This window comes from Triturus cristatus, chromosome 9, assembly GCF_964204655.1.
Source record: "Triturus cristatus chromosome 9, aTriCri1.1, whole genome shotgun sequence".
In the NCBI taxonomy this organism is placed as follows: domain Eukaryota; kingdom Metazoa; phylum Chordata; class Amphibia; order Caudata; family Salamandridae; genus Triturus; species Triturus cristatus.
The window spans coordinates 1,142,209,471-1,142,231,219 of NC_140592.1; the positions used below are offsets into that span (position 1 = coordinate 1,142,209,471).

The window sequence follows — 21,749 nt, forward strand, 5'->3', positions numbered from 1 at the left end:
AATATACCCCTGGATGAGAACTAGGATTACAGGTAAGTAACTAATCCTTACTCCACATCAACCACCTGGAGTTACTAGCCATATTCCTAGCCTTAAAGGCATTTCAAAAACAAATATCAGGCAAGACTGTCTTAGTCCGCACCGACAACATGACAGCCATGTACTATATTCAAAAACAAGGCGGGACACACTCTCTCCAGCTCTCTCAGCTCGCACAGAGCATATGGAGGTGGGCTATACCTCAGAACATTTTTCTCCTAGCTCAACATGTCCCGGTAGTCCAAAACACAATAGCCGATCTGTTTAGCCGTCAAACACAACAAATCCACGAGTGGGAACTTCATCCACAAGTTCTTCAACCGTTTTTTCAGATGTGGGGGCAACCACAGATAGACCTCTTCACCACCCCAGAAAACGCCAAATGCCTAAGCTTCGCCGCCAGGTATCCTCACCCATCATACAAAGGCAATGCGATATGGATGAACTGGTCAGACAGATTTGCATACGCTTTTGCACCTCTCCCACTCACTCCACTAGTGGTGCGCAAACTACAGCAACACTCCTTAACGCTCATCCTAGTTGCTCCAACTTGGGCCAGACAACCATGGTGCACCACACTGCTGGAACTCTCCGTAGTTCCGCACCAAAAATTACACCTCTTTCCACGCCTCTTAACCCAGAACCATTGAGAGATCCAACACCCAGACCCAGCTCAGCTCAACCTAGCGATCTGGCTCCTGAAGTCCTAGAATTCGGTTATCTTAACCTTCCTCCTGACTGTATGAACATCATCAAAGAAGCTAGACGGCCTACCACTAGAGCATGCTATGCAGCCAAGTGGAAACGGTTTGTCATATACTGCCATAACAACACTGACCCCCTAGATGTGTCTATCCAACACATCATAGGCTACTTATTACACCTCCAAAGATGCAACTTAGCCTACACGTCTATCAGACTGCATCTTGCTGCCATAGCAGCATACCTACAAAATAGACAACATCTTTCACTTTTCAGAGTACCTGCCACAAAGACCTTTATGGAAGGACTCGAGAATAATTCCCCCCAGAGTACCACATTCCCCTCTCTGGAATTTAAACATCGTTCTCACAAGACTAATTGGGCCTCCATTTGAACCTCTACATAAATGTGAGCTACAATTCTTAACATGGAAAACTGCTTTCCTAGTAGCCATTACTTCTCTACGAAGAGTTAGTGAACTGCAAGCACTAACCATTCAGGAACCTTTTCTGCAGATGCATCCTAATAAGGTTGCTCTCCGAACTAATCCTAAATTCCTTCCTAAAGTCATTTCTCCCTTCCACCTCAATCAATCTGTGGAGCTGCCCGTATTCTTCTCGCAGCCACAAACAGTCGCAGAAAGAACTCTTCACACCTTAGATGTCAAAAGAGCACTACTGTAATACCTAGAGAGAACACAACCTTTTCGTAAGACCAAACAACTATTCGTGTCTTTCTCACCACCACACAAGGGCAACCCCATATCAAAATCTGGGATAGCTAGGAGGATTGTCAAATGCATACAGATGTGTTACCACAAAGAAAAACGTACATTATCTGTTCCTCCTAAAGCCCACTCTACACGAAAGATAGGGGCTTCAATGGCATTTTTAGGGAACATCCCCTTAGATGATATCTGCAGAGCAGCTACATGGTCTACACCGCACACATTCACAAAAAACTATTGTGTCGATGTGCAAACTAAACAACAAGCTAGTGTGGGCCAAGCTGTACTCAAAACACTATTTCAAACTACTGCAACAGATACTGGTGGTTGCCGCTAGGAGGGGATACTGCTATACAATCTATGCACAGTGTGTAATCTGCAGCTCATATGCCTCGAACTGAATATTCTACTTACCAGTATGCATCTGTTCTTGGCATGTAGAGCTGCAGATCTACACACGCCCACCCGCTTCCGCGGCTACCTTTATCTGTTCCAGTATTATCTTACTTAGATACAGCATACATGGGCGTCTTTCCTGTTTCTTACTAAGCTCCATCATTTCCCTGCTGGTGAAAAACAATCTGAGGATGGAGCCGATGCCCATGCGCACTTTCATCCAAAGGAGGAGTCACATACCTCGTGACTTCCAAAGACTTAAAAACATGTGCAAACATCCGGGCCCAATACTAGATACCTTTCTATGCACAGTGTGTAGATCTGCAGCTCTACATGCCAAGAACAGATGCATACTGGTAAGTAGCATATTCCATCTGTAAGAGACATTAGTTAGTGATCGATTCCTTACATCCCCACCCATCCTCCCCGTTCTGCGAACTGATTTCTAGGGTTGAGGTCATCCCCCTTTCAGGGCCCTAGTTTCATGGCACCAGTGGTCAGTTTCTTGCATGGCTCTGCATTCCTGGCGCGGAAAGTCGTGTACAGAACTGACATCAGAGCACATGGGTGGAGCCTAAGTAGTCTCCGTGACGTCATCTCGGCGCTTACGAGGCTAGCGACGGATGCGGAGCCGCATGACGCCACCTACTGGCGCGCAGGGGTACTGCTAGCAAAACTTTCCGGATCCAGTCTGACGCCTGGGAATATTCTAAGGTAAGAAATCTATCACTAACTAATGTCTCTTACAGATATATTGTTACACAAGTAGTAACTTGTGTGTTCGAGGCATATGGAAAGTAGATAATATGCTGTGCATAGATCGCCATCTAGTGTTGGGTCTGGATGTTTGCACTTTGTTTTGTTTGAAGAAGTCTTTACAGTCACAAGGTTGGTTACTCCTCCTTTCGGTGATAGTGCGCATGGGCATCGACTCCATTGTTAGATTATTTTTTTCTGCCATCGGGTCCGGATGTATATCGTTGCGCTCCGGTTCGACGCTGTGTCCTTCGGGCTTCCGTCGACACGCAAGATACTCACCCTCGGCGGTATTGTTTTCGATCGCATCTCCCTTTCTATCGCGTATCGTAATTACTTAAAGTAATCTTTCGAACGGAAAGTTTGCGGAAGGCCTTTAATTTCTGCCCTCTGTGTCACGCGACATACCCGCGCACCGACTCGCACGAAGTGTGTAACCTGTGTTTGTCCCCCGAACACAGAGAACAAGACTGCGACGCGTGCCAGGCTTTCTGCTCCAAGAAAACACTTCACAACCATTGGGCTCCACGTCGTGACATGCAGAGCCAGCACACGAGCTCCATTCCTGACATCTTCGGTCAACAGTCAGACGAAGAGGCCGGCGAGGCCAAGGGAACAGAGGAGGACCAGGAGCCGGTCGACATCGACATCGTAGTTTTTTAATCCGACCAAGAGGGGGACATCCTACATGGGCAACGTACCGTGAGTAAACCTCTCCCCTCATCCCAAGACACAATTTCAGTTAAAAAGAAGGCTCAGGTCCAACCCGTGCCCTTGGGCCCCGGTTGGCACCGAGATCACATTTCTGACACCCCGCCCTCTGGCTCGGCTCCGAAAAGACTCCCTCCAAACCAAGTTCAGAGCCCAAATCTTCGGGGTCGAAACACAGGTCCGGCACCGACCCACACCATTTGGCCCTGAAAAAATTGTCGGACCCTAAAACATCAACGGTTACGACTCTGGCACTGAAAGTTTCGGCGCGAAGCACACGGAAGTGCAGAAAACAACTACAAAGCCTAGTTTCGAAGCCCCAATTGAAAAACCAGATCCGAAATAAAAGCTTTTGTATATCCATCCACAGACTGGCCATATCACCGCTAAAGTGACTCAGAAAAGAAAGGGCGATGTAGAAGAAAAATATCACATCTCTTTAAAGAAGAGATCTGTTGGAACTAACCCTCCCCCCCCCCCCCCCCACCCTTCCTCCACCTATTCTTCCTTCCCCTCCGCTTCAACCAATTTCACCTGAACATTCACCGCCACATAAACCTGACAACCAGAATGATGAGGATGATGATCAAGATAGGAATAATGATCAGCCATCACAAGATCCATGGGACGATTATAACACCATTTCGCCCACAGGCAATGATCCCGACCTGTACCCTACCAAATCCTCTCCACCAGATGATAGTGTAGGCTACATTGAGTTACTGGGTAGAGCTGCCAACTATTATGGGGTGCAGCTACATAAGGAGTCATTAGAAAAGGATTTCCTCTTTGAACCCCTCAGTACCGCACAGAAGTCATCACATACATTACCCATGCTCAAAGGGATGGTCCAGCATGTAGATTAAATTTTTAATGACCCAGTCAGGGCTCGTATTCTTACCCCTAGAGTGGACAAGAAGTACAAGCCAGCACCCATCAGACCCAGTATATATAAGGGGACAATTGCCACTAGACTCCCTAGTTGTATCCAATGCAAGAAAAAGAGCCAACTCGCACACAACAGGAGAGGCCCCACCTCCTGATAAGGAATCAAAACTTGTTGGCGGTTCGGGGAAAAGGGTAGCTTCTCAAGCAGACAGTTTCTGGCGCGTCTCCAACACTCAATCACTATTAGCGCGATATGACCGTGCACACTGGGAGAAAATGGAACAACTAATCTAATATTTACCCCCAGAACACAAATCAAAAGCACAAGATCTGGTCCATGAAGGGCAACTTCTTACTAACAATCAAATAAGATGCTCTCTAGATGCTGCAGACACTGCTGCTAGAGCCGTAAACACTAGTGTCCTCTTAAGGAGGCACGCCTAGCTCCTTGTATCTGGTTTTAAACCTGCGGTTCACACCTCCATTTTAAATACCCCATTCGATAAGGAACATCTATTTGGCCCAGCAGTAGATTCTTCACTTGAGAAAATGAAGAAAGATACTGAGGTAGCCAAATCTATGGGAGCCCTTCAGTCCATACAGTGTTGTGCTTCCTTTTGACACTCTTTTTACCGAGGAGGTTCCAAAAATACCTCATCAGAAGCCAGCTCCACCTACAAGGGCAATAACCAACCCTCTCCATCTAAGGGTTATTTCAGAGGAGGTTACAGGGGTAACAACGGTAAGGGCAGGAGAAGGCTTTCAAGCATACGCAACTCCTCCGCCAACACAAAGCAGTGACTTGCCTTCCCCTTCCCCCGTCCTCTCAACATCTGTCGAGGGAAGACTGTCAGATTTTCTACAAATCTGGCAATCAATAACAACAGACAATTGGATACTCCAAATTATCTGTTCTGGTTACTGCCTGGAATTTATCAACCTCCAAATATTCCACCGAAACCCCACAAACTATCCCAAGATCCCTCTACCGCCGGTCATTACTGGCGTGACGACTAACATGCCTTCCGGACCCTGACTTGTGCTCGCAGCGCCATTGACTAGCCTGAGGCCTCCTAGCATCTGACGAGACCCAGCTGCAGAACTAGCTAACTGTTTGCCCACGTGGCGACTCCTCCCTAAATCTGGCCTGTATACATCGGCACATACCATTGCTGTCGTCGCCTATTGCACTCCTCTCCCTTGGAATTACCAAGGAGGTTGCATCTTTCTACCCTATTATATATCATATCAGGTCTTTTCTGGGTACTTTCTAGTGTTGTGCCAATCTTTGTGCTCATTCGACAAGCAGGGTCTGATGTTAACCTTCAGGTATCTCTCTTCATGAGTCCCACTCTGTTTTGCTTCATCCTGATGGTGTGACCCAGATCCGGGTTAGACACCGAAGCGCGTGTCGGCGCTGGAGCCCTCGTGTCTCCCCCACTTCTATTTCCCTCCTGGAAAAGTAACCATATTCCTGAAGTGTACGAGAAGTGAAGAATTGTATATCCCTCCTGTAAAACTGTCTAGTTTTTTCTGACACTGTAACTTTTATTATTATAACTTGGGGAAGACTCTTGGTATCTTTTTGAGAAGTATTGCTGTGATTCTATTAACTATGAACTGCTACATGTGGGGATGTATGAATATGCGAGTATGTGGTTGTGTGATAGGTAGACAGAATGAATGAGTGTGTGTGACTAATGATGTAAATGAGTATTGACCTTTTTGATATTGATTTTTATGTTCTTTTGTATTATACGGACCAAATAACATTAATAAAAATATATGTATTTTTCTAATTCATTTGTATGTATTACAACTGGGAGAATAATGAGCTTGTAGGACCATATTTTTCTCATTGGTGACTTACTAGCACCAGTTAAAGTTATATTTGGGCAGAGGGCTGTGTTCTCACTGTTCTGTCAGCATCTATACCTCCTCAAACAGGAGGTTCAGTCGATAATTCTAAAACGGGCTATAGAACCTATGCCGCCTGAACATCAAGGGTCGGGCGTATACTCTTTTTATTCCCCGATTCCCCCAAAAAGACGGTTCTCTCAGGCCAATTTTAGATCTCAGAGAACTCCACCTGTACATCCATTCAGACCATTTCCACATGGTGACTCTTCAACAGGTACTTCCTCTTCTACAGAAAGGCGACTTTCTATCTACTCTAGATCTAAAAGACGCCTTCTTTCATATACCAGTTCATCCTGCTCATCGCAAATTCCTCGGGTTTGTGGTTGCGGGTCAACACTATCAGTTCAGGGTACTCCCATTCGGTGTGACCGCCGCCCACAGAGTCTTCACAAAGTGTCAGGCGGTAGTAGCTGCTCATCTAAGGAGACAAAGCATCCACATCTTACCATACTTAGATGATTGGTTTATCAAAGCCAACATGTACCCACAATGTCTGCAGCACACTTCCCAGACGATTCAGCTACTGCATCAACTAGGGTTCACTATCAATGTGCCAAAGTCACATCTCCAACCAACCAATACAAAGGACTACCTAGGAGCCACAATAGATACTCAAAAAACTCTTGCCTTTCCCAGCTTGAGGCAGAATTCGAAATATTCAGGCTTTAGTTCTCCGCTGTCAACCTAACAATTGGATTCCAGCTCAAACTTATATGCGGCTACTGGGAGTGACGTTATCCTGCATCATGATCGTTCCCCATGCCAAACTACACATGCGTTCACTTCGAGAATACTTAGCCAGTCATTGGAACCAGTCTGAAGGTCTATTAACCGATCTAGTGTTGGTAAGCGGCCGTACTCATTGCTCTCTGCAGTGGTGGTGAACACAAAATGTATCAAAAGGACGGCCGTTCATAGACCCAGTTCCACAGATAGTACTGACAGTGGACTCGTCCCTCACTGTCTAGGGAGCTCATCTACAACAACACACAGTGCAAGGCTTGTGGAGCCAACAACAGAAGTTGCTCCACATCAATCACCTCGAGCTGCTTGCAATATTCCTAGCACTCAGGGCCTTTCAAACTCACCTAGAGGGCAACGCTGTCCTAATTCATATAGACAACATGACAGTCGTGTATTAAATACAAAAACAAGGGGGAAACACTCTCCAACTGTCCCACTTAGCCCAAGCACAAACTTTATCTCCTAGCAGAACATCTACCTGGAGTCAACAACCAGATTGCAGATCTCCTCAGCAGACAGTCAACAAGTACACGAATGGGAACTCCACCCTTAGGTCCTCCTTCCATACTTTCAACGCTGGGGAATCCCTCACATAGACATGTTCGCCACATTGCAAAATGCCCAAACTTCGCGTCCAGGTATCCACGCCCATTGTCTAAAGGCAGCGCACTATGGATAAATTGGTTAGGGATATTTGCTTACACTTTTCCGCCTTTCCCACTCATTCCATTAGTGGTTCAGAAACTCAAACAAGCGTCCCTGACACTATTCGTAGTTGCTCCCACATGGGCACGGCAACCGTGGTTCACAACCCTATTGGAACTCTCAGTAGTTCCTCACCAAAAACTATGTCTTACACCCAATCTTCTCACACACAGCCATAGAGACGTAAGACATCCGTACCCCAGTCAACTCAATCTGGCGATCTGGCTCCTGACGTCTTAGAGTTTGGCTGCCTTAATCTACCGCCAGACTGCATGAATATTATCAAAGAAATTAGACGTCCTACTACAAGAGCATGCTATGCAGCAAAGTGGAAGCGGTTTGTAATAAACTTTATTAACAACCACATCAACCCACTTGATGCTTCTGTACAAAATATTATGGGCCAGATGTACGACCTGTTTTTGCGGCCTCAAACGGGAGAACCTCCCATTTGCGGCCGCAAAAAGGGTAATAGCATGTACAGATGCTATTTTGTGAGTCTCTGACTCGCAAAATAGCATTTGCGACTCTCGCTATTAGGAAGTGGCATCCCTTCCTAATAGCGAGTCAACATGCTATTTACTAGTGTTTTGTGACCGCATTTGCGGCCGCAAAACACTCGCAGTTTACCACCTACTTCAAATAGGTGGTAAACCACTCGCAAAGGGGAAGGGGTCCCCAGGGGATCCCTTCCCATTTGTGAGTATGTTGGAAAATATTCTTTAAGAGCAGGCAGTGGTCCCAGAGACCACTGTCTGTCCTAAAAAATGAAACTGAAAAGTTTTATTTTCCTTTTTTAAATGCATCCCCGTTTTCCTTTAAGGAAAACAGGCTGGAGTTAAAAAAAAAAAAAAAAAAAAAGCTGCTTTATTAAAAAGCAGTCCCAGACGTGGTGGGCTGCTCAGCCCAGCAGGTCACCATTCCTGGGAGGGCTGGCATTCCCAATGTGCTCTCAAATTGTGCGAGGCTCATTAATGTTAATGAGCCTCGCAATTTGCGACCCCATTGGGAATCGTAAACAGTGTAAAATACACTGTTGTACATCGGAAATTGCGCCTCGCAAATTGTGACTCGTAAAAGAGTTGCAATTTGCAATGCGCAATTTTCTTGGTCGTACATCTGGCCCAGTATGATGTTTGTTACATCTACAATGATCCAATTTGGCGTACACTTCCATAAACTTCCATCTGGCTGCAATAGCTGCATACCTCCAGCGTAGACAACATCTATCTCTTTTTAGAGTGCCTGTTATCAAAGCCTTTATGGAGGGACTCAAGAGTCATCCTACCCCCTCTCCCCTCCTCCTCCCCCCCCCCCCCCCCCCCCCAAATCCGCTCCGGTATGGAATCTCAACATTGTTCTCACCAGACTGATGGGTCCACCCTTTGAGCTATTGTACAAATGTGAACTGCAATTTCTCACATGGAAAACTGCTTTCCTCGTGCCTATCGCATCACTTAGAAGAGTGGGTCAGCTTCAAGCATTAACTATAGAAGAACCATTTTTACAAATGCACCAAAATATAGTGGTTCTTCTGACTAATCCTAAATTCCTTCCTAAAGTAATTTCTGCTTTTCAAATCAATCAATCTGTTGAGTTACCCGTGTTCTTCCCTCCAGATTCAGTGGCAGAACGTGCCCTACACACAAGTTGTGAAGAGAGCACTGCTTTATTACATAGAAAAGACAAAACCTTTCTGTAACACAAATCAACTCTTTGTTGATTTTGCTCCACCGCACAAAGGCAATCCCATATCAAAATCGGGTATTGCAAGGTGGATAGTCAAGTGCATTCAAATATTCTCTGAACATGTTTGTACGTTGGGAATCCAGTTTTCTGTTAACTTAATGTCTGGTTGCTGAAGGCGACATGCCAAAGTATACAAAAAGTGATGGATGGAATGCTTAAATTAATCTCAGCAAATGGTAATCAGTTGTGCCACATCCCAGTCCATCATTATTTTTTACACAATGTCACCTCAGTTTGGAATTGTTTTCACCCTTGGTATGGGCTCGTCAGCTGGGTATTGTTTGGTTCCAGTTACAGTGTGCATGCTACCCACGTCTGAGCACACCCATCCCACTTTGGTCGACACACCAAAGTATACATAAAGTGATGGATGGAATGCTTGAATTTATCTCAGCCCCTGGTAATCACTCGGGTCTGCATGCAAGGGCGAAACCAGTCCTGGGTTTCCTCTGTTCGATTCAGGAAAGACCTGGCTCGGCAGTTCAGGCTGGACTGTTCCAATTGACGTAGGCGCAAGACTGATTTGCTTATTGCCGAGTCCAAACTGAGGTGGCATAATGTGCAAAGTAACAATGGACTGGGATGCAGTCCAACTAATTATCATTGTCTGTCATTAATTCAAGCATTCCATCCATTGCTTTTTGTATACTTTGGTTGCTGGGAGAAGTTTGCGGTCTGGTGTTCCTACGGAAATGTCCAACCTCTACAGGCACAGTTGTTTAATATATTGTTGTTTTGTCTTTCTCTAGCCCAGCAAGGCCTTGCTATAGCAACAGCTAAAGGTTACCTTTCGTCCTTCTGTTTACCTATTTGATAATAATTAATTTATAAAGTGCCCGAATCACCCCCAAAAGAGTATCTCCATGCTGTGGAGGAGCTGCAGTAGGTCAGGAGGAGAGACATGGTTACAACAGTGCAGTTTTAAGGAGACTTCTGAATTGAAGGTGATCCGGGCATTGCCGAAGATGGATAGGGAGTTGATTCCAATAGAAGGGGGCTAGGTGAAAGAAAGCTTTCCCACCCAAGCGCGATGTTTTGAAATGCAGGACAAGGAGTAGAGGTTTAGCTTCTGAGCGTAGGGACCTAGGTGGCAGGTATTGGTTGAGTTTTCCTGCAAGATAGCTGGTACCTTTGCCGTTCAAGGTTTTGTGCACAATACAGCATATCTTAAATTTGATCCGATGTACCGGAACCTAGTGAAGTTCTTGTAGGAGAGGGAAAGAGGCAGTTCGGGGGGGGTCAGGAGGGGGGGATTCGAGACAAGGCAGTGTGAGAAAGTGGCTCTGTATATACTGTTCCCAAATAGGTACAGGGTGTACAGAGTCCACAGTCCCCAGAGGTTTGGCAGAGGCTAAAGTTAGATATAACCTTACTCTCTAACGTGGTAGCTCGGTCGAGCAGTAAGGCAGTATCAGAGGACAGTGTAAAGCATTTGTTGCACACACTCAGTCAGCAAATGGTCTCACACACTAAATAACTGAACTCTAGGCCAGTGGTTTATATATAAAAAAAATATATGCTTGTTTTATTTTAGAACCAACAATAGGTATTAAAATATACTTTCTCAGAATGAGATGCTTTATATAACTACTTTTGCAATATGCAATTGGCTTTTGTAGAAAGTTAGAAGTGGTTGCAATAGGCAACACAATTTTAAACACAATAATGCATTGAGTTCAATGGAAGTTTCAAGTTATTTGCAATAGATTACTTTTAGGATTACTTTTGGAATTCTAGGATTGGATCCTAGATTCAGTCCTGGGTCAGTACTTGGAAACAAGTGATAAAAGTCGACTTAGTTACTGTTATGATTTTTAGACAATATTTTGCTATTTTAAAAGTGGACACTTAAAAAATATTTCATAGAAAACAGTCAATGATTCCCTATGGAAGAAAATTCAAGTTGCAGGTATAGTATGTTCTCGTTACTTATGTAATCCAGTACTGGGTGCCTAGACTCAGTACTGGGACCTTTATCCAAAACAGGTAAGTAGTTACGTTTTCACAATTTATACGATTTTAAACGACTATTTAAAGTTTGCAGAAATCGACACTTAGAAAAAATGTCACAGAAAAACTGTCAATGGTTTCCTGTGGAAGAAAATTGGGTTACTGGTAAGTACGGTTGTGAATATTTTTCAGGGTCAGTGCTGGGTACCAAGATCCAGCACTGGGAGCTCACCTAATAGCAGATGAGTATTTTCGTTTTCGTTACTCGGCTGATTTTTGGTGAATATTTTAAGTTTTGAAAAGTCCACACAGAAGAAATCTCAGGAAAAACCAGTCAATGTTACCCTATGGAGAAAATTGAGTTATCGGCTTTAAGGTAAATACTCGACTGGCAGAGTTAAGGTTCTGGGCATAGACTCAGGGGTCTCCCAGGGGCAGGTAGGTACAGTTGTTACACCCTCAGCGGCAATGGGGCAACCAGGTGCAGAGAGAGTTAGGCCCAATGTTATCCTATGGCAGGCAGGGGGACCTTGGTTGGTGGCTGCTGACTAGCAGGCCACGCAGCTGTGGGAGCTGGGCTCCTGGTCACTTGCTCAGGGCAAGTGGGAAAGTAGATAGGTGTAGAGGTTACACTGCCAGGGCCACTCGGGCGGCTGGGTGCAGGGTGCTTTTGAGCCTTCGGGCGCTCAATTGATTTCAATGGGAAAGATCCGGTTTAGAAAAAGACTGCAAGACGAAGATTCTTCAGGTGCCACCACCACTTTGAGAGGTAAGTTGGGTAGTTGGAGGATAGATAGGTACCCCACGAGTTGGGCACAGGGGGGCGCCGGGTGCAGGGTGCCTTTTGGTGTCGGGAAATCTTACCCTCTGTTGAACGCGGTTGGGGGGGCACCTGGTTCTGAGGCTTAAGGCGTCAGGTGTAGGAGCGTCGAGGGAAGTCCTTGGGTGCCGGACTCGGGGTCACAGTCGCCGTGGGGTCGTCCTCGTGGTCTTTGTTCACTCCGGCACAGGCAAGGCTTGGCGGGGGCAGAGTGTGAAGGGTTTGCGGTTCCGAGCTGATGCCAGGGAGTAGAAGCAGATTTTGAGTAGAGCCTCTACTCATGGGAGTCCCAGGTGCTTAGAGCCAAAAGGTAGCCAGGTCCTCCGGGGTTTGAGAGGTTGCTGGCCACAAGAGGTGCCGGGTTGTAGCAGGAGCAGGTTCGAGGGTCGACAGGCCGGTAGGGCTGGGGCCAAAGCAGTTGGTGTCTTCCTCTTCTTAGCAGCTGCAGGACAGGTCTTCTTTCTTCTTGCTCTTCTTTGTATTTCGGAATCTGGGGAAGGAAGGTTCAGGGTGCCCCTAAATACTAGATTTAGGGGCATTACAGGTAGGTGAAGGGCAGGGACCAATGGGTCCATGTCCTGGGGTGGGTACACCCCCTATCCTGCCTCTCTCCTGTGCGAGGGGGGCAGTAGCCTAGTCCTGATTGGGCAGGGCTTCCCATCTTCAAGATAGCGAGAGCCCGGAGATGTGCTTCACCTCGCCTCCCCCACCTGAGGGGTGGGGTTGGCAGGCTGACACATCCCCTGTCCTTATTTGGGGTTTCCGGCCAGGCTTCCCGCCAGAGTGGGGGCTGCCAGTGGCCTGTGGAAGCTCACAGAGGCGGCATACCTTTGAAGCTTCCCCCTGCCCATCCTGGGGGAGGAGATCTAGCACCTCGCCCAGGATGTGCATTGTTACAGGCCCAGGAGAGCAGGGGCTCTCCTACCGAGGGGTCCAGCAACATGTCTGCTGTGTGGCAGCCTAGGCAGCCTCCCAGACCAGACGTGGATTGTAGGTTAGGTTTCATGGGGCATCTCTAAGATGCCCACTGGGGTGCTTGGTACATTAAATCCCACACTGGCATCAGTGTGGGTTTAATGTACTGACAAGTTTGATACCAAACTTCTCAGTCTTCCGTGTTGCCATTATGGTGCTGTGAAGTTCGTGTTTGACGAGCTCTCAGCACCATGTACTCTTAAATGGCAGCACTGCACTTACAGTGCCCAGGAATGGACCTGGGTACTGTAGGGGCACAGGGTTCATGCTCCTGTGCCCACACCACTGGCATAGGGCACCCAGCTAGAGGGGTGGCTGATGTATGCCAGGGCAGTGTAGGTGGTGGGCATGGCACACAGGGATGTGTGCCATGTATACTCTTTATTTTGTCTTGTACCCAGACACTCAGCCTGCAAGGGCAGAGTGTGTGTGTGTGTGTTAGGGTACAGGGCCTCTTAGGGTGGCACAATGAGTGCTGCAGCCCTTAGAGGCCTTCCCTGGTCACAAGGCCCTGGGTACCTAGGGTACCATTTGCCAGGGGCTGACATGTGGACAGGGTTTGCCAATTTGGGTTGTAGGTTTTTAGGGAAGGAACATACAGGCACATGCATCAAGCTAAGAAATAGCGATTCCTTATTTGCGATTTGTAAAGAATCGCAAATAAGGATTCGGTATCTCCTATGCATGACGCAGATACCGAAAAAATACCAAATCGGTAAAAATCGCTAAACGCGTTACCGGAAAATCCCCAAAAATCGCTAATCGCTGAAAACCCGCTATTTGCGAGTTCGCATTTTTACCGAGTCGCATTGGGAGCAGCCTGATGACCTCACAACCAGGAAGTAACTCTTCCCATGGTGCAGTCTGTGCCCATAGGAAGCCAGAGCAGGAAGCAGAGTGCCTGTGGAGAGCTGTGGAAAGGAACACTTGGCATCCAGACTACTGCAAATCCAGGAAATGGCCAACACATCAGCAGAGGGTGGGCAGGTGCCAGAAGAAGAAAGATAAAGTTTAGTGAGAGGAAACTGGAGTACCTCATTGAAGAGGTTGGTAAGAGCCATGACAAGCTCTTTGGGAAGCTCTCCCTAAAAGTCCCAGAGGCTGAGAAAAGACGCATCTGGAACCAAATCAAATCAAAGTCAATGCTGTGGCTGTGACACACCGCAGCATTGAAGAGTTAAGGAAACGCCGGTACGATCTGCGGAGCCGTGCCAAGGAGCAAATTGCCCAGAGGCTGAGGGAGGCAAAGAGCACTGGAGGAGGACCCTCGACAGTCCCGGACAACACAGCCCTGGAGGACCTGGTGGAGGGCACAATCCTGCCAGAAGCTACAGTGGGAGTGACGCAGATGGATACATCCGGCGCAGCCTGCAGTACACAAGGTAAGAGGCACTATAATATACCCATCAATGTAAATTAAAATAGCGCCCATACAGCAATAGGAAGGCAAGCAGCTGTAATCAACCCCTGGCCACAGTCCATATACAGCTACTCATGCATCATGGGAGTCGTAGTCCCCTGAACCAATTAGTGAGTCTCATTGCACTTTGTGTGACCATTGTGGCCAATATGCATTAAAATAACAGGAACAAAGTCTCAACTGGTCAATCATGTAAAAAGGACCATTAGAACATAGAAACTAATCATAACACACAGGGCAAAGGAGACCAATTTGAAAAAAGCAGGTTATCATTTATAATTAGAAGTACAAAACCAAATTACAGTAACCATAACAACCATGTGAACACTGGGAGTGAAGTGATGGGTGAAAGCGGCGCAGTGACACAAGAGTGCAGGAACAACGTAGGCCGGCGCAAATTAAATCAACAATAAGAGTCAGGCACAATATTTACAAAACATTGATCATTACAACATTATTTCATAATTAAGGCACGACCCTTTTCAAGACCGCAAATAACGTTGTGAGGTCGACGGCGTTTCGAACTCGTTAGCTTGAGTTCATCATCAGGACTACGGTTACAATTGCATCAATAAGTACTTCTGAAAGGTAAGCAGAAAATAAAAGGAAGAAATCAGTGGAAAAACCCAGGAAAATAGGTTACTAAAAAAGAAAGAAAGAACGAGTGGGGGGGGTGGCGAGGGGGGGGTGCGGGAGAGGGCGGGGGGAGGAACGAAGGGGAGGAAGGAAGAAATACCTGACATCCAGGAATAAGGAAAACGCTGGATCAGTCTCAGGAAGGTACAAAGTTCTGGGCGTAATTAGGATGACTCTGAAGGAAAAACGTTAATGGTTTAATGATTACACCTCAACTACAGAGGCGACCATAGAGCCAAAGTAATTTATACATGGGGGCTTACCAATAGTAGCAAAAGTGGGTTGTAAGTCCAGGTGGTAATAGGTGCACGCTGTGGTTAAATCGGCAGCTATCTAAAATACAAGATAGGATCTATTAAGGATCCAAAATCTATCCCACGCGAAAAACGCCAACAATCGCGTGCGTTTAAAAAGTAAGCGCTAATAGATAAACACGCTTACCGACTGAAACGGAATCAGGATAACGGCCAATGAATTACAATAGTTAGCAAATAATTATTCAGGGCAGGCTGGATCAATCCGGTATGCAATATGCCAGGGAAACGAATGAAACGTCCTCGGCTAAAGGACGTAGAGAACGGAGTATAACCAGCAATGGCCGGTATCACGTGATCGGAAGTGGAAAATGACAACTAGAGCGAGGGAGGGAAAGGCCCACAATAGTACCCCAGGGGGAAGATAAAGGTGTGAAGGGCCTTAGAAAGATGGCCAGTCAAAGCGAGAAAGACAGACCATATTCAAAGATTATATTATCCTTGTTGTCCGTTAGACATATAATCGAAAATACGACGTTATCAATAGAAATTCAATAAAAGAATACACAATTATGAAGGAATACACAATAAAACATGAAACACCCTTCATTAGGGTCAAACATAATTGTGAATTTGTAATAAGTGAAAAGTAAAAATTACGTACATTTGCATGACAATACATTGGCAGGGAGCAAGGAAAGACAGGAAATAGATCCTCCAAAAAACATTGTATATGAGGATAACAAAAATTCCAATAATTCCAATTAGTACATATCTATGGACAACCATTTTAGGGTATGGGGAAGTAGAGGGAAGGACAATGGAAAGAAAAGGGAGAGGGAAGAAGCAGTGCCATACACAATATAGCTTAGAAGAGAAATTATTATCTTAAATGTAAACAATAGCTGCGTTCCACTCATCAAGGAAAATTCAGACCCTGTATCACCGAGTTACAGCGAGTGATCCATCTACATTCACACTTGTTTAGTAGAAGTTGGAGATTACCGCCACGAATAGGCAGTTGTGGTCGGTCTATGACTTGCCATATCATGTCATTCTCGGAATGGTTACAATCTCTGTAATGTGTTACCAGAGGTGCGGTGGTGACATTGCATCTGATGCGACTCTTATGTTGCGAGATGCGTTGTTTAATCATCTGTGTGGTCTGCCCAATGTAAAAAAGATTACATGGGCAGCGAATAGCATAAATCACATTGTTGGTGCGACAATTAGAAAAATGTTTCAGTGGATAGGTATGGTCAGGTGTGGCAAATACTTTGGTGTTAAATGTAAGATCACACACATTACAATTCTGACATTTAAAATGACCAATGACCGGCGGGAGCCCCCACATAGTAGTGACTGATAGGTCACGTTTTTCTTTTGATGGCTAAGTAATGGCATGGACCAATTTATCCGAAAGGTTATCACCCCTTTTGTATGAGAGTAACGGGGGATCTGCGAAGTGCGGAAAAATACGGAGCAATGTCCAATTTCTTTTGATTATACTACCAACTTTATTGCTCGATGGACTAAAGGTTGAGACAAAAGGAATCCGTGTATTGGTACGTTTGATAGTAGGTGTCAAAATAATCTCTCTATGACTATACCAAGCCCGTTTGAGGGCTCTTTTAACCAAATCTTTCGGATAGCCCCGGTTTGTCAATTTTTCAGAAAGAATAGCAGCCTCCCGAAAATAGTCCTTCCGCCATTTACAGTTGCGACGGATCCGAAGGAATTGTCCATACGGTAATCCGTCGCGTAAACCACGTGGATGATAACTGGAATACAAAAGAAGAGTATTCCGTTCTGTGGGTTTTCGGTACAGTGTAGTACCAAGGGTACCATCTTCAACATGTAAGGTCAGGTCAAGAAAGGGGAGGTCATTTTTACGGATATCTGAAGTAAAAGTCAAATGTGGTTGGGAATTATTAAGCCAAATGACAAAAGCGACTAGTGCATCTTGGGTACCATGCCATAATAAAAGAATGTCATCTATATACCTCCGCCATAGAAAGATATTGGTTGTGAAGGCATTTTGAGTCGATAAAATTATAGTTTTTTCTAGATGATACACATAAAGAACCGCAAAATTAGGGGCAAAACAAGCAACCATAGAGACTCCTTTAATCTGTAGGTAAAAAGAATCTTTGACAAAAAATAATTGTTAGTCAAGGCTACATCCAGAAGCTCAATCAAAAAATCAGTTGGAATTCGTATAGGTCTTGGTCTAGTGTTCATTAGGTCTTCTATGACTTTAAGCGCATCAGACTGAGGAATGTTGGTATACAATGATTCAATGTCTGACTCTAGGTCAAAAGGTATATCCTCTATAATATTGATTAGATGGGTACTGTCTTTAACAAAGGTGTCAGTTAATGGGACAAACTCCTTGAGGATGGAATCAATGTATTTGCCTAGGGGCTCAAGTACAGAACCACAGCCAGACACTATTGGTCGTCCAGGAGGTGTAGAGGCATTCTTGTGGATCTTTGGTAAGGTGTATATTACCGGTGTCCTAGGATGTGGGTTATTAAGAAAAGAGTGTTCCTTCTTATTAATGATGCCCTGGTGAAGAGCCTGCATGGTAATAGTGGAGATTTTATTCTGGATGGTAGTAAGTGGGTCAGACGTAAGCTTACGCTAATGTGTAGTATTGCTAAGTTGGCGAAGAATCTCAGTGTCATATTTGTCATGATCCATTATCACTATACCACTACCCTTATCTGCAGGTTTTATAACAATGTTCTGATTATCGCTAAGATGACTGATAGCTAATTTTTCAGTAAGTGGTAAGTTGTAAGGTACAAATTCAGATAGTTGTTGTAGTTGTTTGATGTCATGTAACAATTTTTTCAAAGGATAAAATTTCATGTGGCATCATAGATGAAGGAGGCAAAAAAGTAGAAGGAGGTTTGAATTGTGTCCCCACACAAAAGTTAGTATCGGGTTTGTCTGAGAAAAAATGTTTCAGCCGAAAAATAAAAGTAAATCCTCCTGTAGTTTGAAAAAATCACTACGTGCCGTGGGAACAAAGGAAAGGCCTTTGCTAAGTAGAGAAATTTCATCAGTAGATAAAGGATATTTAGACAGATTGAAAATAGGTATAGTCGTATCAGTAACCAAAGCAGTAGATAGTAAAGGGGCAACTTGAGCCGGCATGATTGGTACGGGAGAGACAAGGTCAAGGATGTTGGAGAAACCCGAATTAGGAAGAAACTCTGTATTCATTACTGCTGGGGCCCCCATTGATAGAACTTTTGGCGGGTCTGTCTCTCGCCTGCAAACTGATAATGATAGTGTTCACATGGTTGTTATGGTTACTGTAATTTGGTTTTGTACTTCTAATTATAAATGATAACCTGCTTTTTTCAAATTGGTCTCCTTTGCCCTGTGTGTTATGATTAATTTCTATGTTCTAAAGGTCCTTTTTACATGATTGACCAGTTGAGACATTGTTCCTTGTTATTATAATTGCCCGGTATCAATTGGGTTAACGGGTTTACTCCCGTTTTGTTTTACCCAATATGCATTACAGACAGTGATTACAGAGAGTGAGAACGTAAGAGCAGCCAAAATCACCATGTTGCTAAACATTATCCCAAACACATTTTAAACCTGCACTGTTTCACACCACAGGTGCTGAGGAAGGAGACAGTGATGGGAACAAATGCAGGGAGAGCACACAGTCCACCGCAGAGCCTGCCGTTGCCAGACCAGTCACACCTCCCAGCACATCCCAGGCATCCAGAACCTGAAAGGGCAACTGGAGAAAGCCAGCCTCGTGTCAGGTCCACCACCACCACCCCGCAGACACCGGTTCAGTTGACGCGAAGACGCAGGGCAAGGGGCCACACATCAGCACAGGAGGCATCGACTCCGAATGTCTGGGGAGGTGTCGAGGTACAGATGACGAGGGTGCAGCGCCAGCAGGCACGACACATGGGAGCCATCAGCCTGCAAATGGGCAAATTAAACAAGAACCTCTCCACCATGGCAGATCGCATGAGTGAACTCACTCAAGCAGTTGTGAAGGGCAACAGGGACACCAACGCCACATTGCACGAGCTCGTGCGTGTGATGCAGGAGGGACAGAACACGGAGCGGAGGAGGCATCGACAATTCATGGCGCGCCTGGCTGGATATACACGATCCAACAATAAGTTGTGCAACGCCACTGCACTGCTGTCACGGAGGTCGGTGGCAATGCAGATAGACATGGGGCATTGTTGTGGGGACGTGGCAAGGGCCCTTGGCCAAGTTACCAGAGCTGTCGAACAGCTCCAGGCTGTTGCAGGTGGCCTCAGCAATGCCACTGGAGATGAGGGGAGTGAGGGGGCATCCAGCGTCAGCAGCATGTCTGCGCCAGTCATCAACGGCAGGAGGTGTAGTACACGCCGTTCTACACCTACAATTGCACCAATGGGTGGGGAAGCCGATGCAGGAGAAAGACGCCTCGGTGTGCGTGGGAGGAAGCGCTGAGTACACACATCCCCCAGGACAATTAGCCATGGTGGCGTAACCATGGTCAGGACGTACAGAGGGACTGCTAATGAAGTCCCAATCATTATTTACAATGGTGCCTTGGTACATGCCGTGAATGTAACCCTAGGCTACGTGTATGTGTAGACACTCAACAGTCCATGTTCACGTGCAAATAAAAACTTTGCATGTAAAGATTGATAGTTTCTGTATCATGATTACGTACCTTTGAAGTGATGTTGGGTGATGTGGGCACGTATCAACGGCACCTACGCTGAGCTTGCAGGATGCGGGTGTGGTGGGTGTACAGGGGGCTGGTTGTCCGCAGTGCCGTAGGCATCTATAGAATGCGTCTCGTGGGAGCTACGTTGGACTACATTGCACATGCTGCAACTATCCTACAGCAGGTCACCGGCTGGTCCTGCATCGCACCACCAGGTCTGTGCAGGATGTGGAGGCAACTCTTGAGCTATCCAAATGTCCGTTCAATCACATGACCTGTCCTGGTGTGTGCTGCGTTGTACCGCTGCTCCTGTTGGGCGCCGGGGTTCAACTATGGAGTCATGATATAGTTCCTCACTGCGTATGCACTGTCACCTACAGGGTAGTGTGGAATGTGTATGTGTCAGGTATGCATTGCCATTACAGAATGCTTTTGTGTGCATTAGCATATTGTCTGACCTAGCAGGTGTCCCTCGCCATATCCAGCCCTGAGCAGGCGTGTGTGTATGCCAATGTGTCGGGAGATGTATGAATCATGGATGCTCCCAGGAGATTGCTCAACGATGTTGTGCATGATGTCATTCACATTGCACATTGGTTTGACGTTGGAGTGCTAACATTTCCAGTTACGGAGGATCTACTCATTGACTGACGGTGGACATATGGCTCGTGGGTGCAATCTATGCATTCATATCACATTAGGGAACAGTGCCATTCAAAATGAATGGAGTTTGGGTGGGTTCAATTCCATTTCTGTTTTGGGGAGTCTGATGTGGTTGTGGGCCTGAGTCATCATGGCAACCAGGAAGGTTCTCTAGACACGTGAGTGTGAGTCTTGTGATACCCCTACTGCTAGTGCCACTACCCCCTGGACACCTCCTGATGCAGGTAGGTGCGGGCAACATTACACCTGGACATGGGTAGGGATGGCATGGGTCCTATGTGTCGTGCGCTGCATTGGTGTTTAGAATTCAGCAATGAGGTTAAGTTACATGGCAGCCTTGATCCTGTACTAATCATATATGTCATCATCACTTTGTCACAACTGAGTGATGCGCACGCAGGATGCCCTCTCCTGGAATCTCCTTCAGGCCTGGCATGCTGCATGGATCCTCATCCTCCTCACAAACAAGTAGTGTGCCCCCTTTGTGTGCGTTCTATATGGACTCAGAGGTAAGTTGCAATACCCCTCACCTGCTCACCAGTTGTACTGAACAGAATTTGTCCCAAAAATGTTTTACCACCTGCTTATGATTCTTCTTAATCTGCACTTGCTAAAATGCAAATTTTGAGAAAATCGCTATTAGCGATTTTTGATGCATCCTTTTGTGATTAATTATTGCGATTCGTAATTTGCTCCCGCTTTTTTTTTCTCTCGCTAATAAGAATTCGCTATTTCAGGAAACCCGGTATTTGCGAGTCTGTGTTTTTGCGATTATTGGATTTTTGGTTTATGCATAGGGAAATGCTAAAATGCGGTCGCAAATTGCTTATCGCTAATTTTACGAGCACATTTTTGCTTGATGCATGTGCCTGATGAGCCCTGGGCGCCTGATTGGCAGGAGTCCAGGGCACACTCAGTCAAAGTGGGGGCATACCATGCAAGAAAGATGGCACTTTCTCACAGGCAGGCTGCAGTGTGTTGGACTACTT

The 21,749-nt window shown here is 45.9% G+C and overlaps 1 protein-coding gene across 5 annotated transcripts in view; it reads left to right on the plus strand.

The window, feature by feature from the left end:
* Positions 1-21,749, plus strand: part of MGA (MAX dimerization protein MGA) — a 1,048,942-nt gene that overhangs the window by 853,366 nt on the left and 173,827 nt on the right. Inside the window, exon 20 of one of the 5 annotated variants that reach the window (XM_085627076.1) lies at positions 19,032-20,066. The exons of the other annotated variants lie outside the window; for them this stretch is intronic. Within the exon in view, the coding sequence (XP_085483202.1) occupies positions 19,032-19,874 (843 nt within the window). The 3' untranslated portion in view covers positions 19,875-20,066. Of the gene's footprint in view, positions 1-19,031; positions 20,067-21,749 lie in introns of those variants that run through there. 5 annotated transcript variants of the gene reach the window in all.